Source organism: Euphorbia lathyris, chromosome 5 (genome assembly GCF_963576675.1).
Source record: "Euphorbia lathyris chromosome 5, ddEupLath1.1, whole genome shotgun sequence".
NCBI classification, from domain to species: Eukaryota; Viridiplantae; Streptophyta; class Magnoliopsida; order Malpighiales; family Euphorbiaceae; genus Euphorbia; species Euphorbia lathyris.
The window spans coordinates 28,062,511-28,083,546 of NC_088914.1; the positions used below are offsets into that span (position 1 = coordinate 28,062,511).

The window sequence follows — 21,036 nt, forward strand, 5'->3', positions numbered from 1 at the left end:
ATATGTTATAATATATAATAACATGAGTTGATATATAATATGTATATAGTTTATCAGTGTGTATTTTTTTTATAAATTTATATTTATTAGTGCTATTCGATTTTCCGTTATTTCGGTTCGGTTCGATTTTCAGAGGGAACACAGCCTTATTACCACCAAGAGAGAAAATAAAATTTAAATAAATAAATGAGAGGAAATAAGTAAAAATCTAGCGCTAATACGACTAGTAGCGAGCCAAGCCTCGCGAGTGCTTGCTATCTGTTTGGATATTGTTTGTTTCGTTGCTCGAAAGTCGGCCTACATTGTGCTTGTACACTGTACTACTCAAAGAAAATGACGAGAGACCGATCTTAGCGTTTATCGACTCCAACGAAAAAGGTACGCACATTTCCAATCCAAATCCTCAACCTCCTCCGTTTACAACCTTTCATCAATATCATTGGTAATGGCTTTCTAAACCCTAACCCTAACTTCTCACATTACCGTGCTTCTTTTCTTTCACTCCACACTACTTGCTATTCTTTAATGGTGTGTACGTTCTTTTCTCATCTGTCAATTTTGATCACTGTATCGACTTTTGTGCAGAAATTGGTTAGTGTTTGGTAACATGGCAATGTGTTGATTTAGAAGACTTGTTTTGTCAATGGCGGAATATGCAGCTTCCACTTCATATGTTAAGCTGCATTCATGGTCTAGCTCTGTCAAAGAGAAGGCTAATTTCATCGGAAATACGCAATTTAGGACGCCGCAGAGGTTTCTTCCACTTTCCTTTATTTATGGCTTATTGTGGCTTTTATTTTTGTTATTACGAAAATAAAATAATATGGTGACTTAAGATATTGATATGATGAATTATCCTTACTGTGTTGGTGGAAAATTAAGGAAAAAGAAAACTAGAGAATTCAATTTACCTCTTAGCCTATTGAGCCTTTTTTTCGTTTAATAATAAAATTTAATGTTCTTTCAATCCCAATAACCATACATGAAGTTTTGGATTGCATATGCATTCTTTCTTTAGATTCAACAAACTACATGCTTTGCTGGCTAGAATGCGATTAGTGTAGAAGTGCAGATTTTTTTTTTCTAAGGTTGATAATTTTAACTTGTCTTTTTTATTTTTTGGCTGCAGAAACTATTTGCACAGAAGCTGTGAAGTTTTCCACTTCCCTCCTCTTAAACCAAGTAGTCTCCTATTCTCAAATTTTAAAGCAAGTCCTTTTGCCAGGAAAACTCCCTCGAGATGTAGTTCTCTAGGATCTTTGGTAGACCCTGATGGTGCCACAGCATCTGATTTAGTTTCCATCAGTAATCAACTGCTTCTGATGACCAGCATTGCTCTCACATATATGGCTGGAGTAGTTCCACTTAAGAGATCCAATTTCACTTCTTTGAGAAATGTTTTGGATGATAATGATGTGGACTCTGGTAGGTAAGGGTAAGGATATCAAAGATTTCAAAAAGATATTTCTAATTCTCCTTGTACAGATGACAGTTTTTTTTTTTTTTTTGAAGATAAGAGTGCAATGTGTTATTTGTTTGTGCTCTATTTCTTGTACTTGATGTTCTCATGCTTCTCTATCTGCAGTGCTAAGAAGACAGAGGAGCAAATAAACATAAGGTGTCCCTGGGATGTAGTAAAGGAAAAACTTTCGGATTCTCTTGATGCAATAGAACGGAAAAGCAATCTGGGAAACGGAGTCCTTGAAATTGATCAACAGCTGCCAAAGCGACCCTTAAGTTTGTATGCTGTATCTGAGGGTCCCAAGTTGCGACTGCTTTGGGCTTCTGTTAAACAACTTGAGGATGAGGCAGGCACTGTCAATATTTTCTCTGTTTTTATTTTTTGGATAAATCACTGTTGAACACAATAATCACTTTTCTCAAATCTGATAGCTTTAAATCACCTAGTGAAGCGATCCCAACGGACTTACATGACTCTGCTGGAAGTTAATAGTGAAAAAAAAGAGACTCTGCTGGAAGTTCAAATTTTAAAATTGTTTTTGAGAGTTTCACTTAGTTGTAACTTGTAGGGAAGTGACTAGCCGTGTTTGTTAAAATCTTATATGCTGATGTCTAGTAACCACCCTGCTGTTGTATTAATGAGATATTCTCTAAATCTGTTGTATTTTCAGGGCTATACTGATCTGTTTATGTTATTGTCCATTCCATCTAATTTATTAATTAATTCAGTTGGGAATAGCTGACAGTGTTCCTATCTTCTAGGCGAATTGATATGCAGTCCATCATTTAAAAGAAGTTATACTGTTTGTGGAATTTCACTGTAATTTATTAGCATTGTGGTGATACAAGGTTTCATTTTTTTTTCGCAGGTGAATAATATTTTAGGTGATTGTGAGGTTTCTAATTTGGATGATTGGTTGAGTATTTTTCCTGAAATTATTCAAAAATGCTATAACTGCATATCCGAGGGTTGGCTATTGGAAGAACTTCGGCTTGAAAACAAGAAACAAGATAAGGTATTGATGAGAAAAGTTTAATGTGTTGCTAATTGCTGTATAAGTTATGTTCTGTATTGCCTGCATAGTGTAAGTCTCTTTTCATACTTTTTCAGGCATTTGTGTCCTTGATAACAGAGAAGCTAAAGGGAGATGAAACTGTTTTACGGAATATAAGAAAGGCGGGCAAGGAAGATCTTTATGCAGAACTATTATACTTTGTTAGATTTGGTTCTCCCAGGTAAATATATATTTTTTATTTTCCAAACCAGCATAATTTCTCATATTAGTTATCTTTGAATCATTATCAAGGATCTTCCAGGAATTTATTTTCCATAGTGCAGTCAAATTTGCGCAATTGAATTCTGATCCACATAGTGTTGGAAGACATATTTGCATCTTATGTCATTACCATTTATTCTCCAGTTTATCTAAAGCTATAAAAATCAGTGTATTGAGTGTTTATTATAGGGAATAGAAAGACGGATGCTTCATGTCTCCAAGAATTTTCTCCTTAAACTCTTGAAATAGGAGAATTAGATATTACTATAATTAGAAAATCACACAACCAATAACCTATCAACATCTATTTGTAATTATGTGTCTTGTATAATTAGGGTTCTATTTGTTTCACAGGAGTTAATTTACCTTAGGAAAACATTTTCTAAGAAAAATATTTATAAGAATCTAAAACATTTTTTCATTGTCTTGCTTTAACATGTATGAATGAGCTTTATCTCAATTGGGTAAAAAATAATATATTGTCTTGCTTTAACATGTATGAATGAGCTTTATCTTAATTGAGTAAAAATAATATAAGGTTCAATATTCATTGCTTCGATTCAAGGATTGGAAAATAACTTTATATTCTTAAAAGAGGAAGTTGTTTTCCCTTGTTTTTAGAATATTTACCGTTGTCTTTCGTCTTATTGTATTTTTAGAAGAATATTTTTCGTGATTCATACAGGAGTTCTACTACTGGTTATTGTGTTTAAGGTTGCATCTTATGTGAGATGCAATACAGGGTCATTCGCACATTGCACAACTTACACAAAATCAAGCTCATATTTTCTGAGACAGAAAAATTCCTCGCTTCTTGCTACCTCAACTCCCAAGTACTTTAGAGCTCCTAATCTTTAGTGCGAAACTCAGCATAGATAAAGGATTTTCAGAGATGAAATTCCTAGAATGTCACCCCCGGTAATGACAATATTGTCCACAAACCAAAAGAAGAATAATGCTAGATGCGAAACCTCAATTGAAAACAAAATGATCACACTTCTACTTTATCCCAAACTTTCCAATTGCCTGACTAAATTTTCCAAACCATGCTTGAGGACTCTGTTTGATGCCATATAAAGATTTTCAGAGATTACAGACTTTCTATCCCATACCCCCTGAGCGACATACCCTTGTGGTTGCTCCATATAGACTTGTTCCTGAAGATCCCGGCGTAAGAAGGCTTTTGCTTATTTGTTGTTTTTTTTGTCTAGTTGATCTAATGACCAATTAGAAAATGTTTCCATGGAAATAAAGAGTTGAATAGAAGTCATATTGGCAATCTGAGAAAAATCGTTAGAATAACCGACATCAAGGGTTTGAGCATATCCTTCTGCTACAAGATGGCCTTTTAGACAAGCCACCATACCATCAGAGTTGACTTTAACAACAAACGTCTATTACGGTCATCAACTTTCTTTCTAAAAGATAAATTTACTAGATCCCTAGTTCCGTTAGCATCCAAAGCATATGGTAGTATTCCGCCAGCCAGGTTGAGATAAGGTCTCCGAGTAATATTTAGGAACAACTACAGAATCAAGGGATGCCATATAAAGATTTTCGGAGATTACAGACTTTCCCATGCTCCCTCCCTGATCAACAAATCCTTGTGGTTGCTCCATACAGACTTATTCCTGAAGATCCTGATGTAAGAAGGCTTATTATTATTATTATTTTTATTATTTGTCTAGTTGATGCAGTGACCAATTAGAAAATGTTTCCAGGGAAATAAAGAGTTGAATAGAATATAGATTTATTCCTGAAGATCCCGATGTAAGAAGACTTCATATATATATATAAAATGTCTAGTTGATGCAATGGCCAATTAGAAAATGTTTCTATGGAAATAAAAAGTTGAGTAGAAGTCATCTTTGCCATTTGAGAAAAAGCGATAGAAGACACCAAGGGTTTGAGCGTAACCTTCTGGTACAAGATGGGCTTTAGGTGAGCCACTGTACCATGAGTTGACTTTAACAACAAACACGCATTTACGAAAAGGCAAATTTACCAGATCCCAAGTTCCACTAGCATCCAAAGGTGTCATTGCATTGCGCCAGCCAGGTTCAGATAAGGCCTCCGAGGCATATTTAGGAACAACTACAGAATCAAGGAATGCAACAAACAAACTTGAAGTAGAGGATAAATGGTCATAAGAAACAGAGGCAGAGATAGGATAAGTACAAATTTGTTTAGCTTTACGAAATGCAACAGGGAGATCAGAATATTTGGGACTATATTAGATGGTTGAATGTCTGACTCGTCGGCTGGATCCAATGGTGAAGCAGGGATTCGTAGTGAACTAGAATCAAGAGTGCTCAACTTTATTGAATACACATGTGCTTAATTTTTGGATTATCTAGCTCCTATTTAACAAATTTGTTAGGCATATCTCTCACTTTGTTACTTGGCTCGACAGAAACTAAGAAGATTACATCTAATGTTGATGATAATGCACCAGCAGATATTGGTAGATATGCGTGACATGACGTATTTGTTAGTCAGGGTTAGATTATATGAGATTTACAAGTACAAAGGCTAACTATGGCCAAATCATGGATATTGCCATTATCTCTCTTGTAAACGTCATTAGAATTTCAAATTTTGATTTGAAAGCGGAAAGGAATTTGAACAGCAATGCAAGAAAATTCAGAATAATACATACATCAATATATGATAAGTGGTTCCCATTCCTTTTTTTTATTGCTTTATAATTTTGTATATTATTTCATAATTCGGAATAACTTGTATTAGTTGGTTGCTAAGATAAATTAAGGAGTGTAGAAGAAAATGCCTTTTGGAGATTAGATAGCAATTTGTATCTGAAGAATGATATATCCTTACTTACAAAATTCCATATATGTTAGCTTGGAGGTGTCTGCTTATACTTCCTAAAGTAATACAAATGAAATGTTCTATGATAAAGTAAGATCAGGGATTTATCAAGGAGAGAGAAGGTTCGTAGGATGCAATTTCAGGTGATATTCTGGCATACCGCCGTGTTACTTCTGTATACCCATCTAAACTGTCAAAATTTGGTTGGTGGAGGATATTTACTGGCATATGCTGGCCACTAAATAGTCTTAGTGGTTCAAACTTCAAAATAAAAGTATAGGACTGAAAATGCCTCTCTCAGTGATCAGGGGCTTTTCTAGCGCATTAATGCAACATATTATAATCAACTGAACCTTGATGTTGCCGCTGATACTTACTGCACTGTACTTCTTTGTTTAAGCAGGAAGAATTGCTGTTATGACCGGGGGTTGTTCACTTTACATGGAGATTCCATATTGGAAGATCTGGTAATTACTTTAGCAGATGGTATTGCCAGTGTGTATTTGGAGCTTATTTCTGTTGATGGTAAGCTGTCAGATGAATTGAATGACCTTGGCATGGATATGTGTAACTTGTCAACCCGAGCACTCCAAAGATTACGCAATGAGGTATAGTAGCTTTTCTGTATTCCCCCAATGTTATGTTCAGGTCCTTGTGTTTGCTGCTCGTTTCAACAAGTAATGTTGCATTTGTTGTTGCTCTTGATCTTTGGTACTCATGACACAGATGTCTTATAGGAATATACCTTTCATCTATATGGTCCTTTTCTCTTGAGTTGGTCTTAATTTTAATATTTTCCAATTAGCTTATTCTGTGTTTAAGCATATGGGAATTTGCAGGATTAAGTACTAAAGTAAGCTGAAAACACCTGCATTTTTTTCCAACTCATGTTAATTCTGCTATATAATAAATTTCATGGTTCATAATCTGAAACTGATGCAAAATGCTGTTGAATTTTTGTTGCTAAGCAAATGCACCACCAACATGTGTCTGCTTCGATAACTGGGTTCGTGATAGAGTAATATGAGATTTTGACATATGCTTTCTTTTATTCTAAATAAGGCTTAGTTTTCCGTAGAATATCAGGTGATTTACAGAAGGATGTCTATGAGGAACTTCTTGTAAAGTATATATATTATATATATATATTCCTCATTTTATTCTTCTGCCTTTAGATGATGCATAAATAGAGAAGTGTTGGGATTCTTTTGTTCTTGGATTCTTTTCAAGTTGACAATTGATTCTTTTGTCTTGTTCAACGTTGTTGCCTATAGGTTACTTTAAATCAATGGATTTACCAAAATTTGGAGGCCGTTATATCAATGTATGAAGATCGATTTGATCTTTGCACGCTACAATCAAAAGTCGCAGAGGAACCATGCCAGATTCAGGCGGAAAATTCTAGTTGGTGGAAGAAGCTTACTTGGAGAAAACCGGGAACAATAACAAGTTCAATGCATTACACTGTCATAAGTCCGTTTTCTATGCCTGTAAAACGAACCAAGGAATTAAGGGCCTTGACAGGATGGTAGGTATTTATTCTTTGAGCCTTCTTTTCTGCCTTGTTAACAACATAAATATGATGTGGGTTGTATGTGGAATTAATGCGGTTTCCAGTTTGAAACAACGATGACTTATTGTTGATTTGCTACATTGTTAAAGAGCTGTATTGTTTCTAATGATTATAATCGTAAAAACTCCGGCCTGTTTTCCTTTCTGAATTATCTTTATTTGTTTTGCAGGAGATACTACTTCAGTTTATACCTAGAGTTATCTGATATTACCATTCCGTTGATTAAAATTCTGATTGAGAAAGTTAGCAATGCCATCTCATTCTTTCTCGTTTCCTTGATTGGAAGGTCATTGGGACTTATCTACACTGGAATTAGGCAGTCCCTAAGGTGGAAGTGAGATTTCTAGGGTACATTCTTTGGTTTCAGTTACAATTTTGCTACATTATTTCGTGTAGCTTGAAATAGCAGCAGCTAAAGATTCGTTCTAAACAGTCAGATCGAAACCTTGTATTTTTGCTCAGCTGCAGCTAAATTGTTTGTTAATAAATCTTCATTGTTCTGCTGCTACAAACTTTGTAGTGATCTCGATTCATGCCATAAGAATCATAGCAAGTTTCGGGCGGGGACAAGGGCTATTGTTAGATGGCGATTGATTGAAAACTAGGTATCATTTAGGTCCCAGGGCGTCAATTATCTGGTTACAAGGTTAAGGATATCTCCTTCTATTTGTTTTACTATATGGTGGCTTGATTGTGAATTTATGCTCTACAGCTTTGTTAAATTCCCTCCATTATTAGGTGTCAAAATGAGTTTTCGATTCGTATTTGTGTTATGCGATCTATATATGCCGCACGATTGTATATTATATTGATGACATAAAAATGATAATTGTGTTAAATGGACTGTGTCGAACAGGTTGTCTCTGTAAATTGTGTTGTTGTCGTGTCCGATATCAGCAGCCCTACTGATTATCTGCAATTTGTTATATAACTTACACAAAATGCTTGGTTAGTATTTTTGTGAGGGATTCTGTGGTAGTGTTTGGCATGCCATAATTGAGAGTGAAGAAAGTAAAGATGAAAGCACTTTTCAATTGAAATTTCTATTTAGTTAAATAATAATATTTGATTTGCATGTACGATTTATTATGGGTAATTAATTTATTAGTCCCTATATTTTGACAAAACACACTGTTTAGTCCCTGTATTTTCAAAAACACATGGTAAGGTCCCTAACCTTTTTCTCAGTGAACTGTTTAGTCCTTCTGTCTGTTTGTTAGATTTTTTAAGGTTTATGACTTCGGAAATGACTAAATTATCCTTTACTATTTACCCTCAAACTTTAGAAGAGGAAATCCAATTTAGAAAAAGAAGTCGTTTGTATGGAGAACAAGAAAAAGAACAGACCCAATGCTTATGAATTTGAACGATTAAGAAGAAAATCAAGAAGAAGAACACTCAAAGTTGATTTCAGATGCATTAGAGTTTAAAGGAAAGGAAAATAAAGAAAAATAAAGGAAAAGAATAACACAAATCCAAATTGACTAACAAAATTTTTATGAGAGTCTAACGGCAGGGACAAAACAGTTCACTGAGAAAAACATTAGGGACTAAACAGTTTATCGAGAAAAAGGTTAGGGACTTTATCATGTGTTTTTGAAAATATAGGGACTAAACAGTGTGTTTTGTCAAAATATAGGGACTAATAAATTAATTACCCATTTATTATTAATTATATAATGGTGGGAACAGAAAACAGGAGAAAATGCTTTTCAAAAGATTGCAAAAGCAAAAGGACATTTGAGAAGATAATCCTTGTGCCCTACCATCTTTACATGATTATCTTTTTGTAGAGAAACTTCTTATTATATATTAATCAATTCTCGTTTCCGTATCTTTATGTAAAGCAATTTTTTCTACTTTCATACTAATCCTTTTTTTATTATCCTAATTTTAAGGAGATACGTTTCTTTTTGATGAACTAGGCTATTAAACAAGACTTGTCATCTTTGCCCCCAGGTTGAAATTTGCTCATATAAAGTTTTTCGGGAAGTGCATATATACTTCTAATAAGAAATGATAAATTTTAACCTTAACGTTTTCAATTTTGAGTAAATGTATAATAATTTTGGATATAATTAGCAAAACTTATAAAATGAGACTCTCGACGGAAGTTGGAGGGCACATGGGTGTTTGTGCACCCTCAACTGTTGGAAATCACCATATTTAGGGGTGATTAAGGAGCGGTTCGTCTCAGCCCCTCCATCCATCCATCTTCATTTGTAATAATCCAACTCGAACAATAAATAACTTCTTTAGTTTTGAATGGAAGTTCCTATTGTTTTTATCATATTATAGTCATATTATAGAATAAATATGAATAAAGAATTCTTTTGTCTACTGAATTAGAAAAACGATACTCTTTTGTTTGCAAAAAAAAAAAAAAAATCAACAACAATGCTAACACCTGTAATCTCATTAGTCATTGTATGCAACGCTTTGGTTGCTCTCAAGGCTAACCAGAAGATAGCAAGGAGCATGGAAGAGGTCAGACAGCAACTGACCGAATAAGTGAGAAAAGTGAGACAGACTTACTATATAAGGATAGTTAAAGTCACATGGTCAAAACATACCTACCGTTCGGGAACAGGATCAGATAGACGTAATGCACTTTAATAAGTAAAACTACAAAGAGAGAAGTCCCCTGAAGAAAGTAGTACACCTGGATCTGAGACAAAAATGATGTAAACTGGCTGAAAGCAGACGAAGGAAGTGGCAGCAGTGCTATCTCCTCTCAAAGAGTCTGCTTGTTCTCTCTTTATTTTTCCCGAGTGAGATCGTCTATCTCAGATGCCGAAGTGACTAGCTTATCTCTTCCAGTACCGATCTTATTTATCCACTGCTTTAGGCTTGCTTATTGGATAGCCTTCCTGCACTACGATTCCAAGCAGGGCTATATTTATATGCAGTGCAGGTTTTTTTCTCGTTAAGGGATAAGGATGCCTATCTTTGATGGCAGTCTGCTGTCTGGTAAGTTAGCATTCCCTTTCCAATATAAGAGTGAGATAAGATAATATAAAGAGATAAGATAATATAAATAATATTATGGTTGCAGCGAAAGATTATTAGAGTAGTAGGGGCAGAGGTCAGCATTCCTGCAGTTAAGGAGGGCGAATAGTTCTTTTAAGATACTGTTTGATGATAGTATAGGCGAGGTCGGCCTGGAATCAATTTCGTTAATTCGAACTTTATCTTTTAGAGTATAGGCCGATAAATATATATAGCTATTAAGGAAAGGTTATTTCCCTTTATTATTGGGATATATAAAGTATTTCACCCACTACTAATAATAGATTGGAAAGAAAGGAAAGTAAGTAGGCTCGCTACTCAAAGAGACTAGGCACCTAAGATCTTATCAAGGCTCCTACGATGAGAGCTATCGGATTGGCATGGAAGATCGAGCAGGCAGCAATAAATTGAATCCACCTCCACCTATCCTTATTAACTTAATCTGTTTCCATGTAGTCGGCATTATAGAAAGAAGCAAAGCTTCCCAGCCGCCTGCCTCCTTGTGTGGAAATGCTTTTAGGAATCTTACCCGACTTTACTTGCCAAAAAGAAATTCTATTCCTTGACACTATAGTTGGCTGATACCGGGTAAGGCGTGCTCTTCCCTCAGGGCGAGTGCCTTCAGACTGACGGTTAGGTAGGAAGAATGCCTTAATCTCCTCCTCTGACTCTTCCCTTGAAGCGGGGATATAAAATGTGCGTTCTTAGTTGTTCTTTGTTAACGGAATAATAAGAATCCCCCTTCCTTCTCTCCCACGGGTGCTGCTCCCTTTCTTGAACTGAGCTTCGGTAAGGCCAGGTGAGAAGTATGCCTCTCGGAACTGATCCCATCTTACCCGGAGAAGGAAAGCCCGTCTTTTTGGCAGCAATCATCAAAAGGGATTCTGTAACAGCTGCTTCTGATTCTATTCCAGAAAAGAGCGACTAAGATGATCACACCGTTGCCAACTCCAGGGATCGCATCCGACAGGCAGCTACCCTTTTCTCCTCGGCTGGAATCCAAATCCACAAAACAAGAAGCGATCTAGGTGCATCATATATAAGCAAGTCTGTCCGTATTTTAACAGTGGAAATGGCCGGCTTTGAAGCAAACCAAAAGGCTACTTACTAGCTTTTCGCTATAAGTTATTTTATTGTCGTTTAGTTTCACTTTCATTTAGGAGTGAAAAGGAACATCTTTATGAGATGAACGTAATCTATATTTATCCTTTCTTTGGTTAGGAACAAATCAAGAGTTTGCTTTAGGGGCCTTAACATCGAATCACACATAGTAAGAGCCGAAGCAAGCTAGCTAGTAATATTTATTAGTTATTCCTCATAATGCCCTCTTATACGATAACGATTTAGCTAGTGAGCTGTCTGAAGCTGTACCCGGCCACGAGGGAATTAGACTCAAAGTAGCCCGCTGATCCCGTTATACCTGCCATAGTTCTCACTTCGCCCTTTGCTTTGATTCGAGGGCGAACCCTTTCGCCTTCTCTTTCTGCCATTCGTTATTCGACTCGATCCAGCATGAGGGATTTGGGTCAGTAGTATCCCCGGGCGCTCTGAAATGGGGCAAATCATCGGAATTTCATAGTCGAGAGTGGATACCCTTCTTCTAAGAATGCCCGGCGGTAAGGAAGTTTTTTCGTACGTAGAACAGTCAATAGCTTATACGCCCTACTTGAAGCCGAGAGTGAAAGGAATTTGTATGGTTCTATTAATGCTGCCCGGTACAGGGCTGCTGCTAGAATTGAAGGTACGTCCGGCCGTAAGGTTGTACTTTATGTCCCCTCCCCGGTAAGGTAGATAAGATTAATCTATATACCCGCACTTAGAAGTATCAGCGGCTAATAAGAGATCTTTAGCCCTTTCTGCCCGGTTGTGACTTAGGTAAGACAAAACTGTACCAAATCTTAAAGTTCAAGCATATAAGGGAAGGTATCCAGAAAGGCATCTAAGAATTCCGGGAAGTTCAGTTGGCACGGGTAAATAAGCCTAGGGCTCATAAGCAGGCTAGGGAAAAGGGTGTAACGGGCCTCACCCTATATTAAATTATATAGAAAGCGGAGTGCTTCTCGGATACGAAGCAGAGTTCTAACTATACCTCTAAGTTTACCGTAGGAAATAAGAGAAAGAAAGAATAAAAAAGATCGGAAAAGAGCCCGTTCGGGTAAGCCCATGGCTGATTAGAAACTACTAAGCTTACTACCCTAAGCAGGAGCAGTTGCAGGTATCGAGCGTGTTGTGATTTCATTTGCGCATGTTGGGCAGTTTCTGTTATAGCACTAAGAATCGATGTCGTTAGTCTAAACTAAAACAGAGGGGCTTTGGAATCCATTCCGTATTCCGTACGCTAGGAAGCCGATCCGAACTTTCATAGCATAGCCTTTCCCTTCACATATTTATTGAATATAGAATATATTCTCTCCAATTAAGAGAATAACAGAACAGAGACCATTTGGTCAATCGACCTGATAACATTGGTCTTTGAATGCCCATGGAGGAGCAAGGATTCAATCCTATGCTTATGCGGATGTTATTCCGATTATGCAAAACCCGTTACTTACGATCAAGGTTGGTTTGAGAGTAACCGAGTAAGGAAATGAAACCCAGTGATGTATGCAAACCTGGTAACCTTACAGCTAGTGCGTCAGTCACCCTTCGGGATAGGAGTAGGAGTCAGTATCTGCTCTACCCTTCAAGCCAATAAATATACTCAAGCCAAGGAATATACCTTTCTGGTGCTCTTATCAGATCTATCAGGTTCGGAAGAAAAAAAGGGTTATAGTAATCCCATGCCAGAAAGGAGTTTTGATTAAGCAAACCCTAAACCTGGCGGTATGGAAAGCAGCCTAAGAGTAAGAGTTCTTTACTGCTATACGGGGGCAGAAGAGCCCGTTGATTCAGAACCACCTATTTATCCATAAGGGCTTGAGCCCCAGGCATAAGTAGGTGAATCCACAAAACCACTAGCAGAGGTTGAGGCACCATCGATTCAAGCTGTGGGAGAGGCATTGAAAAAGGCAGCAGGAAAGCCTGGGAGCCAGCCAGCAGTAGACAAGAAAAACCAGCAAATCGAGTTGCAGAAAGAATAGTGTTTCGACAAGTGCTTGCGTTCCTATATATGTAGTTATGGCATTTGTATGTGTTCCTATAATTAGAGTGTATAGTGGAATACAACGTGTTACAAGGGGTGTCCCAACATATGCCTTTTTAGGGGTGTCGCGGAGGTAAAGTCCACGGCAATAAAGACAAAGCTACCTGAGACCAACTGACTATCCTTCGCATGAGACTGGGTTCTTAGCAAAGCGTTGCTCCGCTCAACTGGGTCTCTATTTCGAATCGCTGGACCTACATCCCCAATGAATAGGACTGGAATTGGATTCGCTGGGGGGATGCTCGCTCTGGAATTGGCTCCACTATTGATTGATTCCGCTGCCAATAGGCCGTCTTCGATCTGCTAGCTCAACCTTTTTTCGAACTAGAATTAGACGGACGGATGGATGGCGGGGAAGCTTCTTAGACTCGGTCAAATGCCTCTGCCTCCGTCTTTCATGCTTGCTCGGATGTTTATGGTGCTTCAATGGGTTCTATTTGGTTAACTAGCACTGGAACATGTGGAATAGGCTCTGCCACCGGCGGTACTCTCCTTATTATACTGAAGCTGCCTTTGTATATATATGCCTATATTTTAGTGGGCTCTGCCCTTGCCCTGTTAGTCATCTCAACCAAGATGTCACGTAAAAAGTTGGAGATAGTAGATTGAATGGCGGAGTCCCTTGTGAAAGAAGAAGCTGCATCGAGAATGGCTTTTTTCAAATAGGAGCTGCAGGCCATCAAGGTAGTTTACTCGTTAGAGGTAGTTTACTCATTAGAGTAAAATACCTTAGCGGTTAAGCCTATTTATTATCTGTTCAAGCTTTGGATTCGCTTTCCTTCTATGTATGGTTCGCATCGAGGAAATGGAGATGCAGGTGAATCACCCCCAGTGGCTTAGTCAATTGGTGCAAGCGGTTAAAGTCTGATATTGCTTCCTAAGTTGATGTCATAGATCGTGAAACTGTCCCCGAAAGCTCTTTAGAGGGGACTGCTAGCTTTCATCCTTTATTTCCTGGCGGTCTCTTCTGTTATGATTCCTAAGCTGTCCATGCTCTCTATTAGCTCTCGATATTCTATAGGTCTGAGGTCCATTGCTTTCCTAAAGTGAATATTGGAATCTTCCTTAACAAGTAAACTACCTTCATCTTTGATGTCCCCTAGCGCTTAGTCATATCAGGGGCAATTTTCTATTCAATTACCTTGGGGTATGGAAAAAGACCCATAAATTCCCCCGCTTTCAGAGATTCCAACTCCTAAAGGAATTTTTAGAGCTTAGATTATAAGGAAGAAGTCAATTTACCCTTCTCAGTATCAGAATAAGGGACTAACGGAAAAAAAGTTCTTCGCTATACGACAACAAGGGATTGGACTACTTATATATAAGATAAGACTGGAAGGCTGGCAAAGGAAATGGCCCTTAGCCGGCTTCGACCACTAGAAAGAGAGGAAGGAAAGGATCGGGAATGCTTTTCAAGCCTGCCAGCCTGAAAGAAAGCGATAAAGAAGGGAAGGCGATGCGGAGGGCGACTGATAAGGAGAAAAAAGCCTAAAAAAGCGTAGGTCAAACCAAACGTCTGGTAATCGTCACATCAAGTCTGGGCTATGGTCTGCGTAGGGCTCAAGGGCAGGTGGAAAAGGTCAGAGTCGAGCAGAGTGAGGTTTTGGTTTTCTACTTGAAAGGAGCGTAGAGTGGGCTATAGGTCTCCAAGGCAAATGACTTTTCTTTCCAACTTTAATTAAGGGGTTGTCATGACGAAGCTACAGGTCAGGTAGGAGTGAGGCGAGCAGAGTGAAGAAAGGAGTTCGTATGCCGAATGCTTTTTTTAATCTCGGTTAGTTAGTATGTCAGAGCAATTGGAGGCAAAGCTATTAGTTCCCGATTGGCATTTCTTTCTAAGCCAGCCTCCAAGGAGTCAGTGCCACCAGCCTTAATTACATAGTCCTAGGTAAGCTAGGTAAAGTAAAGGGTTGGTTGCTGAGACCTCCTACCGCAGGAAAGGCACAAGGGAATTAAATCCTCAGGAAAAAAACTTTAAATGAACCTCCAACCTCAGGTTCGTAGAAAGGTCCATGATCTTTGGTTTTCTCAGCTTTTGTCGGCTAAGCTTACTAATAGGGGTTCCGTTCTCTGTAAACTGTTTTAAATCTATCTCTCTTCCAGAGCCTTCACCCTCTGATATTAGCAACTGCTGTTATTCTGCTAAAGCCAGGAGAGCGTCTAATGAAAGTGGAAAAATCGTTTGCTAAAGCTGATGTCCGAAAATCTTCTTCTGGTTAAGCTGGACGTGTACCTTTCCTCCGAAAAATTAAAAAGAGTTATAATATAAGAGAAAGCCTTCGATCCCCCAGGAGATGATGGAGCTACAAGCAGACGTAATATGGGTGACGTGGACACGATCACCATCATTGATGTTGCTCCGACTGTGATCACCTATGACCCAGAAGTGGCTCGTGCAGCTGTTGAACCAATTGTGATATTGACTCCCTCCAGCTTTTCGTATGAGAGTGACAAAGCAGTGGCATGGAACTATGAAGCCAAAGTTATGAATCCAGCCAAGACTGAGCCGGTTGCCAATATAGTTGGAGTAGGAATCTCGTATTTTACTGAACTATATATTAGCTTTTAGCGGAAGAATCAATATTTGGTCTAAGTCCAATGACACTAACTAAATGGAAATTTCCTGGGCTTGTCTTGGCCTTTGTAAAGAAGACTAAGGTCTTAAAATATCTTATTAAAGCGGGAATCATTGAACTGTTAAAGTGCCATCTAAGCCCTACGGAGGGCTTATTCCTTGAGATTCCTTCTGGCTTTTGAAGAGAGGAGTCTTCCTTTAATAGACTTTTGTTTGCTTTGTAGCACTATTTCACCAGCTAAAAAGTGCTTATAGCAAGTGGTTTGTAAGAAGCCCTTCCACGAAGTAATCTCCTGTTTTAGGCATTCCTACTCCTATCTCCTATCCCATGAGTGCTCGGAGTTTCCTATCCCAGTGCGCTAGTTTAGCCAAGTGGGGAAGCACGTAAAATCGATCTTTCACTTGAAGCTCTAATCTCAGCTCTTTCCTTTTATGGAGGGGAAATTGCAGCAATCAGCAATCAAAGAAGATTCCAAGCTGAACTCTTCTAGGTTAGTGTTAGCTCGGCGTACTTCATTCCCTTCTCGTGCACAACTGCCTGTCCTTCCTTCTCGCTACTCTTGCTCTGTCAGCTCTCTCTGTTGTACGCGGAAGTAGGGCAAGGAATGGGAAGCCCCTCCTAAATCTACCGGTCTCACAGAATAAACGTAATACTAAAATCTATTATTTCAAGAATGAGTCAGATCTGGATGTCTTAAGCATGCTGATCGGGAGGAAGGAATTAGAAGTTCGTTCCTAGCTAGGGAGCGTCATATGCCTTTAGTTGTTCATCCGGTCTTCACCCCGACGAAGATTTCAACAAGTATATTATATTATATTACGATGCATCAAATCGGTAATTTTAAGAGAATTCCAATCCGAGGGAGAAGGGGAGGACTCAGTTCCGGGGAAGGAAAGCTACTTTAGTGCGAGAACATGCTCTTCGATCAATAGAAAGAGGGCCACTCTCGATTGGAATACCCCAAGAGAGTTTCACTCAAGGGCGCTACCGACTGGACTGTTGGCGGAACTGCTTTAGCGAAACCGCGATGGGATCCCCGATCCAAGCCATCTAGCAAGGAAGGATTCCAACTCTATAGTCAAAGGTGAAAAGCGAGGTAGGTTAGGAAGTTAGTCGAAAGCACTTCAAGTGCGTTCATCAACAGCTAGGGCAAACCCCATTTTTAGCTATCTCGTTGGCGGTGCCAAAAGAATTTTTTCATAAGCCTTTTCCACAAATCCACAAATCGATGATGAGTTAGAAAAAAAGATTGAAAGAAAGACGGATGTCAGAACTGAAACAATAAGAACTATCTTGAAGTAATCGCTATCTGATTCAATCGAAACAACTACTGCATAAAGGACTGAAACGAGGGCTCTTCCTTGACTTAGTAGTTTACAGCTTATACTTGTCTTCAAGCTAAACAAAAAGCTTACTCAACTCGTAGTGAACCCACCATTGCTTTCAACATTCCGCGTTCGTTCATCGGATGGATGGGCGGTCAACAAGAGATACACAGTAATGGGAAGTAGGTCGATTGAATTGATCCCTACCAGTCTTTGGAACAAAATGGAACCCGGTCTCTTTTATATTAAATATATAGCTCCCATTGGCACTGACCCAGAAAAACCACATATGTTTCAAGCCGACCTGCTAGTGTAGTATTGTAGCAAGGGGTTGTCCAGTTATTTCCGTCAATAAGTTGTTTCGGTTTTCACAAGGCATGAGGGGCTATTGTTTGGCATGAGTTTCTGTCTTCAAACCCTTTTCCTGTTCCTGGTTTGGAAAAAAAGGCTAATAGGGCCAGAACAACTGTTAGAGGGTGCCAAGTCCTTCCATAGATCATAAGTGTCAGGGTGTTCCAGCAGTTCCTTTTCAATAGATAGTAGATATGTGGTATTTCCGGATCAAGCAGAGAGCGCGGGGAGGTCTTATTTGTTCTAAAGAGGTATCCGACTCAACACAATCAGTCACTGAATAGGGCTTCTCACCATCATTGGTCGCGGCAAAGAAAGAGCAAACCAGGCGGAGACTTGATATGCTGGCCAAGGGATGACCTCCCGGGGTTTCGTTTTCTATTCCTACATAAGACCTACCTACTAAGATCAGGGTTCGTGGTTAAGAAGGGGCTGCTAAAGCCTTTAATTTTCCTTTTTTTACATGACGATGAATGAATATAGTCTTCTCCCTCTGATCATGGCTTGTTCTTTGGACTTCATACTTCTTTAGTTTTTTTTCTTGGATGGAAAGAAGTCTCGTGGCGCCCGGTTATTGAAGAGCATAGCAGAAGGCCAGCATAGCTTTACTCAACGGCTCTAAGCCCACCACCCGCGGCACACCGTCGACCTCATGGAGCGAGTCTATCCTGTACCGCTTTGACCCAGAAACCACGTATGGGTCCTCTCGGCTTTGAAAATGCCCATCATTGTCCCGTCAAATTCATATGATCTACACGACCAAGCAATATGATTCATACAAATGACAAACCAGAAAGCAAAATACGACATACGAAAACTCCTTCTTTGATCGCCTGATAGCTGAACCAGGGGGGACCTCTTTCGGTTGGGTGTTGCGGGTCGGTTGTTAATGCTTTTCCTTTGTCTGCCACAGCTCGGGTCGAGAAACCTGCTCTTATCAGTGCCGCCATCGGCCTATTGTTACTCAATAAATGCCCATCGATCACCACTTGAAGCTCCAACCACTTGACTTTTAAATAAAAACCGTTGTCCTTCTTTGAAGTGAGGTGCTCCAACGGTAGCAACAACTTAAGCACAGGAAGTCGTTCATCCTTTCCTTTCTATATTTAGATTTAGAAGTATAAAACTCTGCTCTGTTAGAGTATAGTATGGAACCGTTGTAATCGAGACTTGTTACACATTTCCGACGAGCACTAGCGCTACCCTTGATGTTGGTGACTTTGTATGTCCTCCCTTGGCTTGGACACCCTAGCAACTGCCATTCATTCCTTGTCCACTTTTCATGCATTTAGGACTCTTTTTAAGGAAGACGAAAGCTCCAACCTTTGCGCACCCATAGAAAAAATAAGGCTTCAGTGAAGAGGAAAATACAGACTGAAGCAAAGAAGGCGACCGAAGGTCTAATGGTGAAGTACCCAGCAGAAGGTAAGGATGGGGAAGACCACAAGAAGGGACAGACCTCGTCAACGGAGTTTTCTTATGAGCTTTCTTTCAGAAGGCTTGGCTCCGGAAGATGACCGGATGGAGGAAGACTTTTGGCTGGATCGAATCCCGAAGGAAGCCTCTTCCACTGGTCGAGCATCTACAAACCTAGCATTGCAGGTTAGCGCAGTAGTATTCTTGCTTGAAAGGAAGTCACTCGAGTAATAACGAGAGGAAAGGCTAATAAGAAGACTGATTACGCGAGAGATTCTTCAAAAATGAACGAGTGGGAAGGTGGGTTCTATGTTGACCAACGGAAAGCAATCGACTTGGGTGTGTAAAGCATCTCGCTTAAGTAGATCGAAGCAAAGAAAAAGATTCCACTCTAGTCATGAAGGATCATAGGCGATCTGAGGTTACCGACATAAGTCCTGGGCCCGCCGCTTTCTTGATTCACAAGATGACTAACAAGTTTCTTTTCTCTACTTTGTTTCTTTATTCTCTATACGATATTTCTAGTTAGCGATCAAAGATCCAATCGAGAGAGGCATACTTACTTGTCTATGTTATCTCATAAGACTTAAAAAAAGAGAGTAGCGATCAGATTTAAACGACTAGGTAGAGCATCACACACCTTTACCTTTCCGGCTAAACCCTTCTTGCCAAGGAAAGAAGTCCAGTCCAATAGCAGCTGATCTTAGTGCTGATCTTAGCTTTGAGCACTTATTCCTTTTGTTCCCAGCTACCTCTGAGAGTCGTCAAGAGCTTATTGAAAAAAGTTTCAAGCATTCCCATAGTAAGAAGGGATACCGAAGCCAATCCATCTCTGTTTCCATCTCTGTTAACGAATGCTCCTACTCCTAACGGTTCTATATCCAATTCCTTAAGGATAAGGAAGAAGGAAAGGGAGATAACAGCTACTAAGAGTTATAAGAGCCATACCACAGAAAGCTAAAAGGAGCCGGGGTCTACTACTTACTTTATATACGCTAGCACCAAAGCAAGGAAAGAAGGGTGGATATTTCATTCCTCTGCTCGGGAGGCATAAAAGAAGTAGCTAATAAGGGCTGGATTCTATCCCTGCTTATCAACTGGGTTCTTAAAGTAGTTGCATTCGATAGGATTCCTACCTCGAGACGTAGAGCTATTAGTTCACGAAAGAAGATCTTTCTTGGCCAGCAGTAGTAGAGCAAGCTTCCGCCCTTGCCTTGTTCCCTTCCGGGTGGGATCCCAACTCCTTCGCTATTGGTCGACCGATTCTTATCCTTCTATCCACCTCCCTCGAGTTGACTTCATCTCGTCGGCAGCTGTCTCAATAGTAGCATTCCCCGTTTAAGAGGATTCCTCCCCTCCGGAAAGGAAACCCTTAAATGGCCTCCTCCCCTTTTAAACTATTAGCGGATTCGATAAGCTTTGTGATTCCTTTATAAAGGGATGGATTCAAGCAGCAGCCGACCGAGGGATTTCACTTGTAAAAGTAAATGTTCCATACTAATGGATTCGGGTCCATAACCATGGGTTCCAATGTACGAGATCTTGTAGCCCTTACCAATGAGGCCTTATCAATTAGTATTACACAGAAGAAATCAATTCTAGACACTAATATAATTAGATCTGCTCTTCATAGACAAACTTGGGATTTGCGATCCCAGGTAAGATCGGTTCAGGATCATGGGATCCTTTTCTATCAGATAGGAAGGGCTGTTGCACAAAATGTATTTCTAAGTAATTGCCCCATAGATCCTATATCTATCTATATGAAGAAGAAATCATGTAACGAAGGGGATTCTTATTTGTACAAATGGTACTTCGAACAAGGAATGAGCATGAAGAAATTAACGATACTTCTTTATCTTTTGAGTTGTTCTGCCGGATCGGCTGCTCAAGACCTTTGGTCTCTACCCGGACCCGATGAAAAAAATGGGATCACTTATTATGGACTTGTTGAGAATGATTCGGATCTAGTTCATGGTCTATTAGAAGTAGAAGGCGCTCTGCTGGGATCCTCACGGACAGAAAAAGATTGCAGTCAGTTTGATAATGATCGAGTGACATTGCTTCTTCGGCCCGA

At 39.3% G+C, this 21,036-nt stretch overlaps 1 protein-coding gene across 1 annotated transcript; it reads left to right on the plus strand.

The window, feature by feature from the left end:
• The first annotated feature begins 219 nt into the window (after nucleotides 1-219).
• LOC136230319 (uncharacterized) lies at nucleotides 220-7,716 on the plus strand. Its single transcript, XM_066019362.1, has 9 exons — nucleotides 220-378; nucleotides 586-753; nucleotides 1,130-1,429; nucleotides 1,586-1,808; nucleotides 2,331-2,477; nucleotides 2,573-2,697; nucleotides 5,971-6,175; nucleotides 6,842-7,095; nucleotides 7,310-7,716. The coding sequence occupies exons 2-9, from the start codon at nucleotides 644-646 to the stop codon at nucleotides 7,476-7,478; spliced, it is 1,533 nt and encodes a 510-aa protein (XP_065875434.1). The 5' UTR covers nucleotides 220-378; nucleotides 586-643; the 3' UTR covers nucleotides 7,479-7,716.
• The last annotated feature ends 13,320 nt before the right edge of the window (nucleotides 7,717-21,036 follow it).

Bases quoted from the DNA above. Each gene is read 5' to 3' on its own strand.
- LOC136230319 (XM_066019362.1), top strand. From the start codon at position 644: ATGGCGGAATATGCAGCTTCCACTTCATATGTTAAGCTGCATTCATGG. The intron at 1,430-1,585 runs GTAAGGGTAAGG...CTCTATCTGCAG, and splicing joins AATGATGTGGACTCTGGTAG to TGCTAAGAAGACAGAGGAGC. The intron at 7,096-7,309 runs GTAGGTATTTAT...TTTGTTTTGCAG, and splicing joins TTAAGGGCCTTGACAGGATG to GAGATACTACTTCAGTTTAT.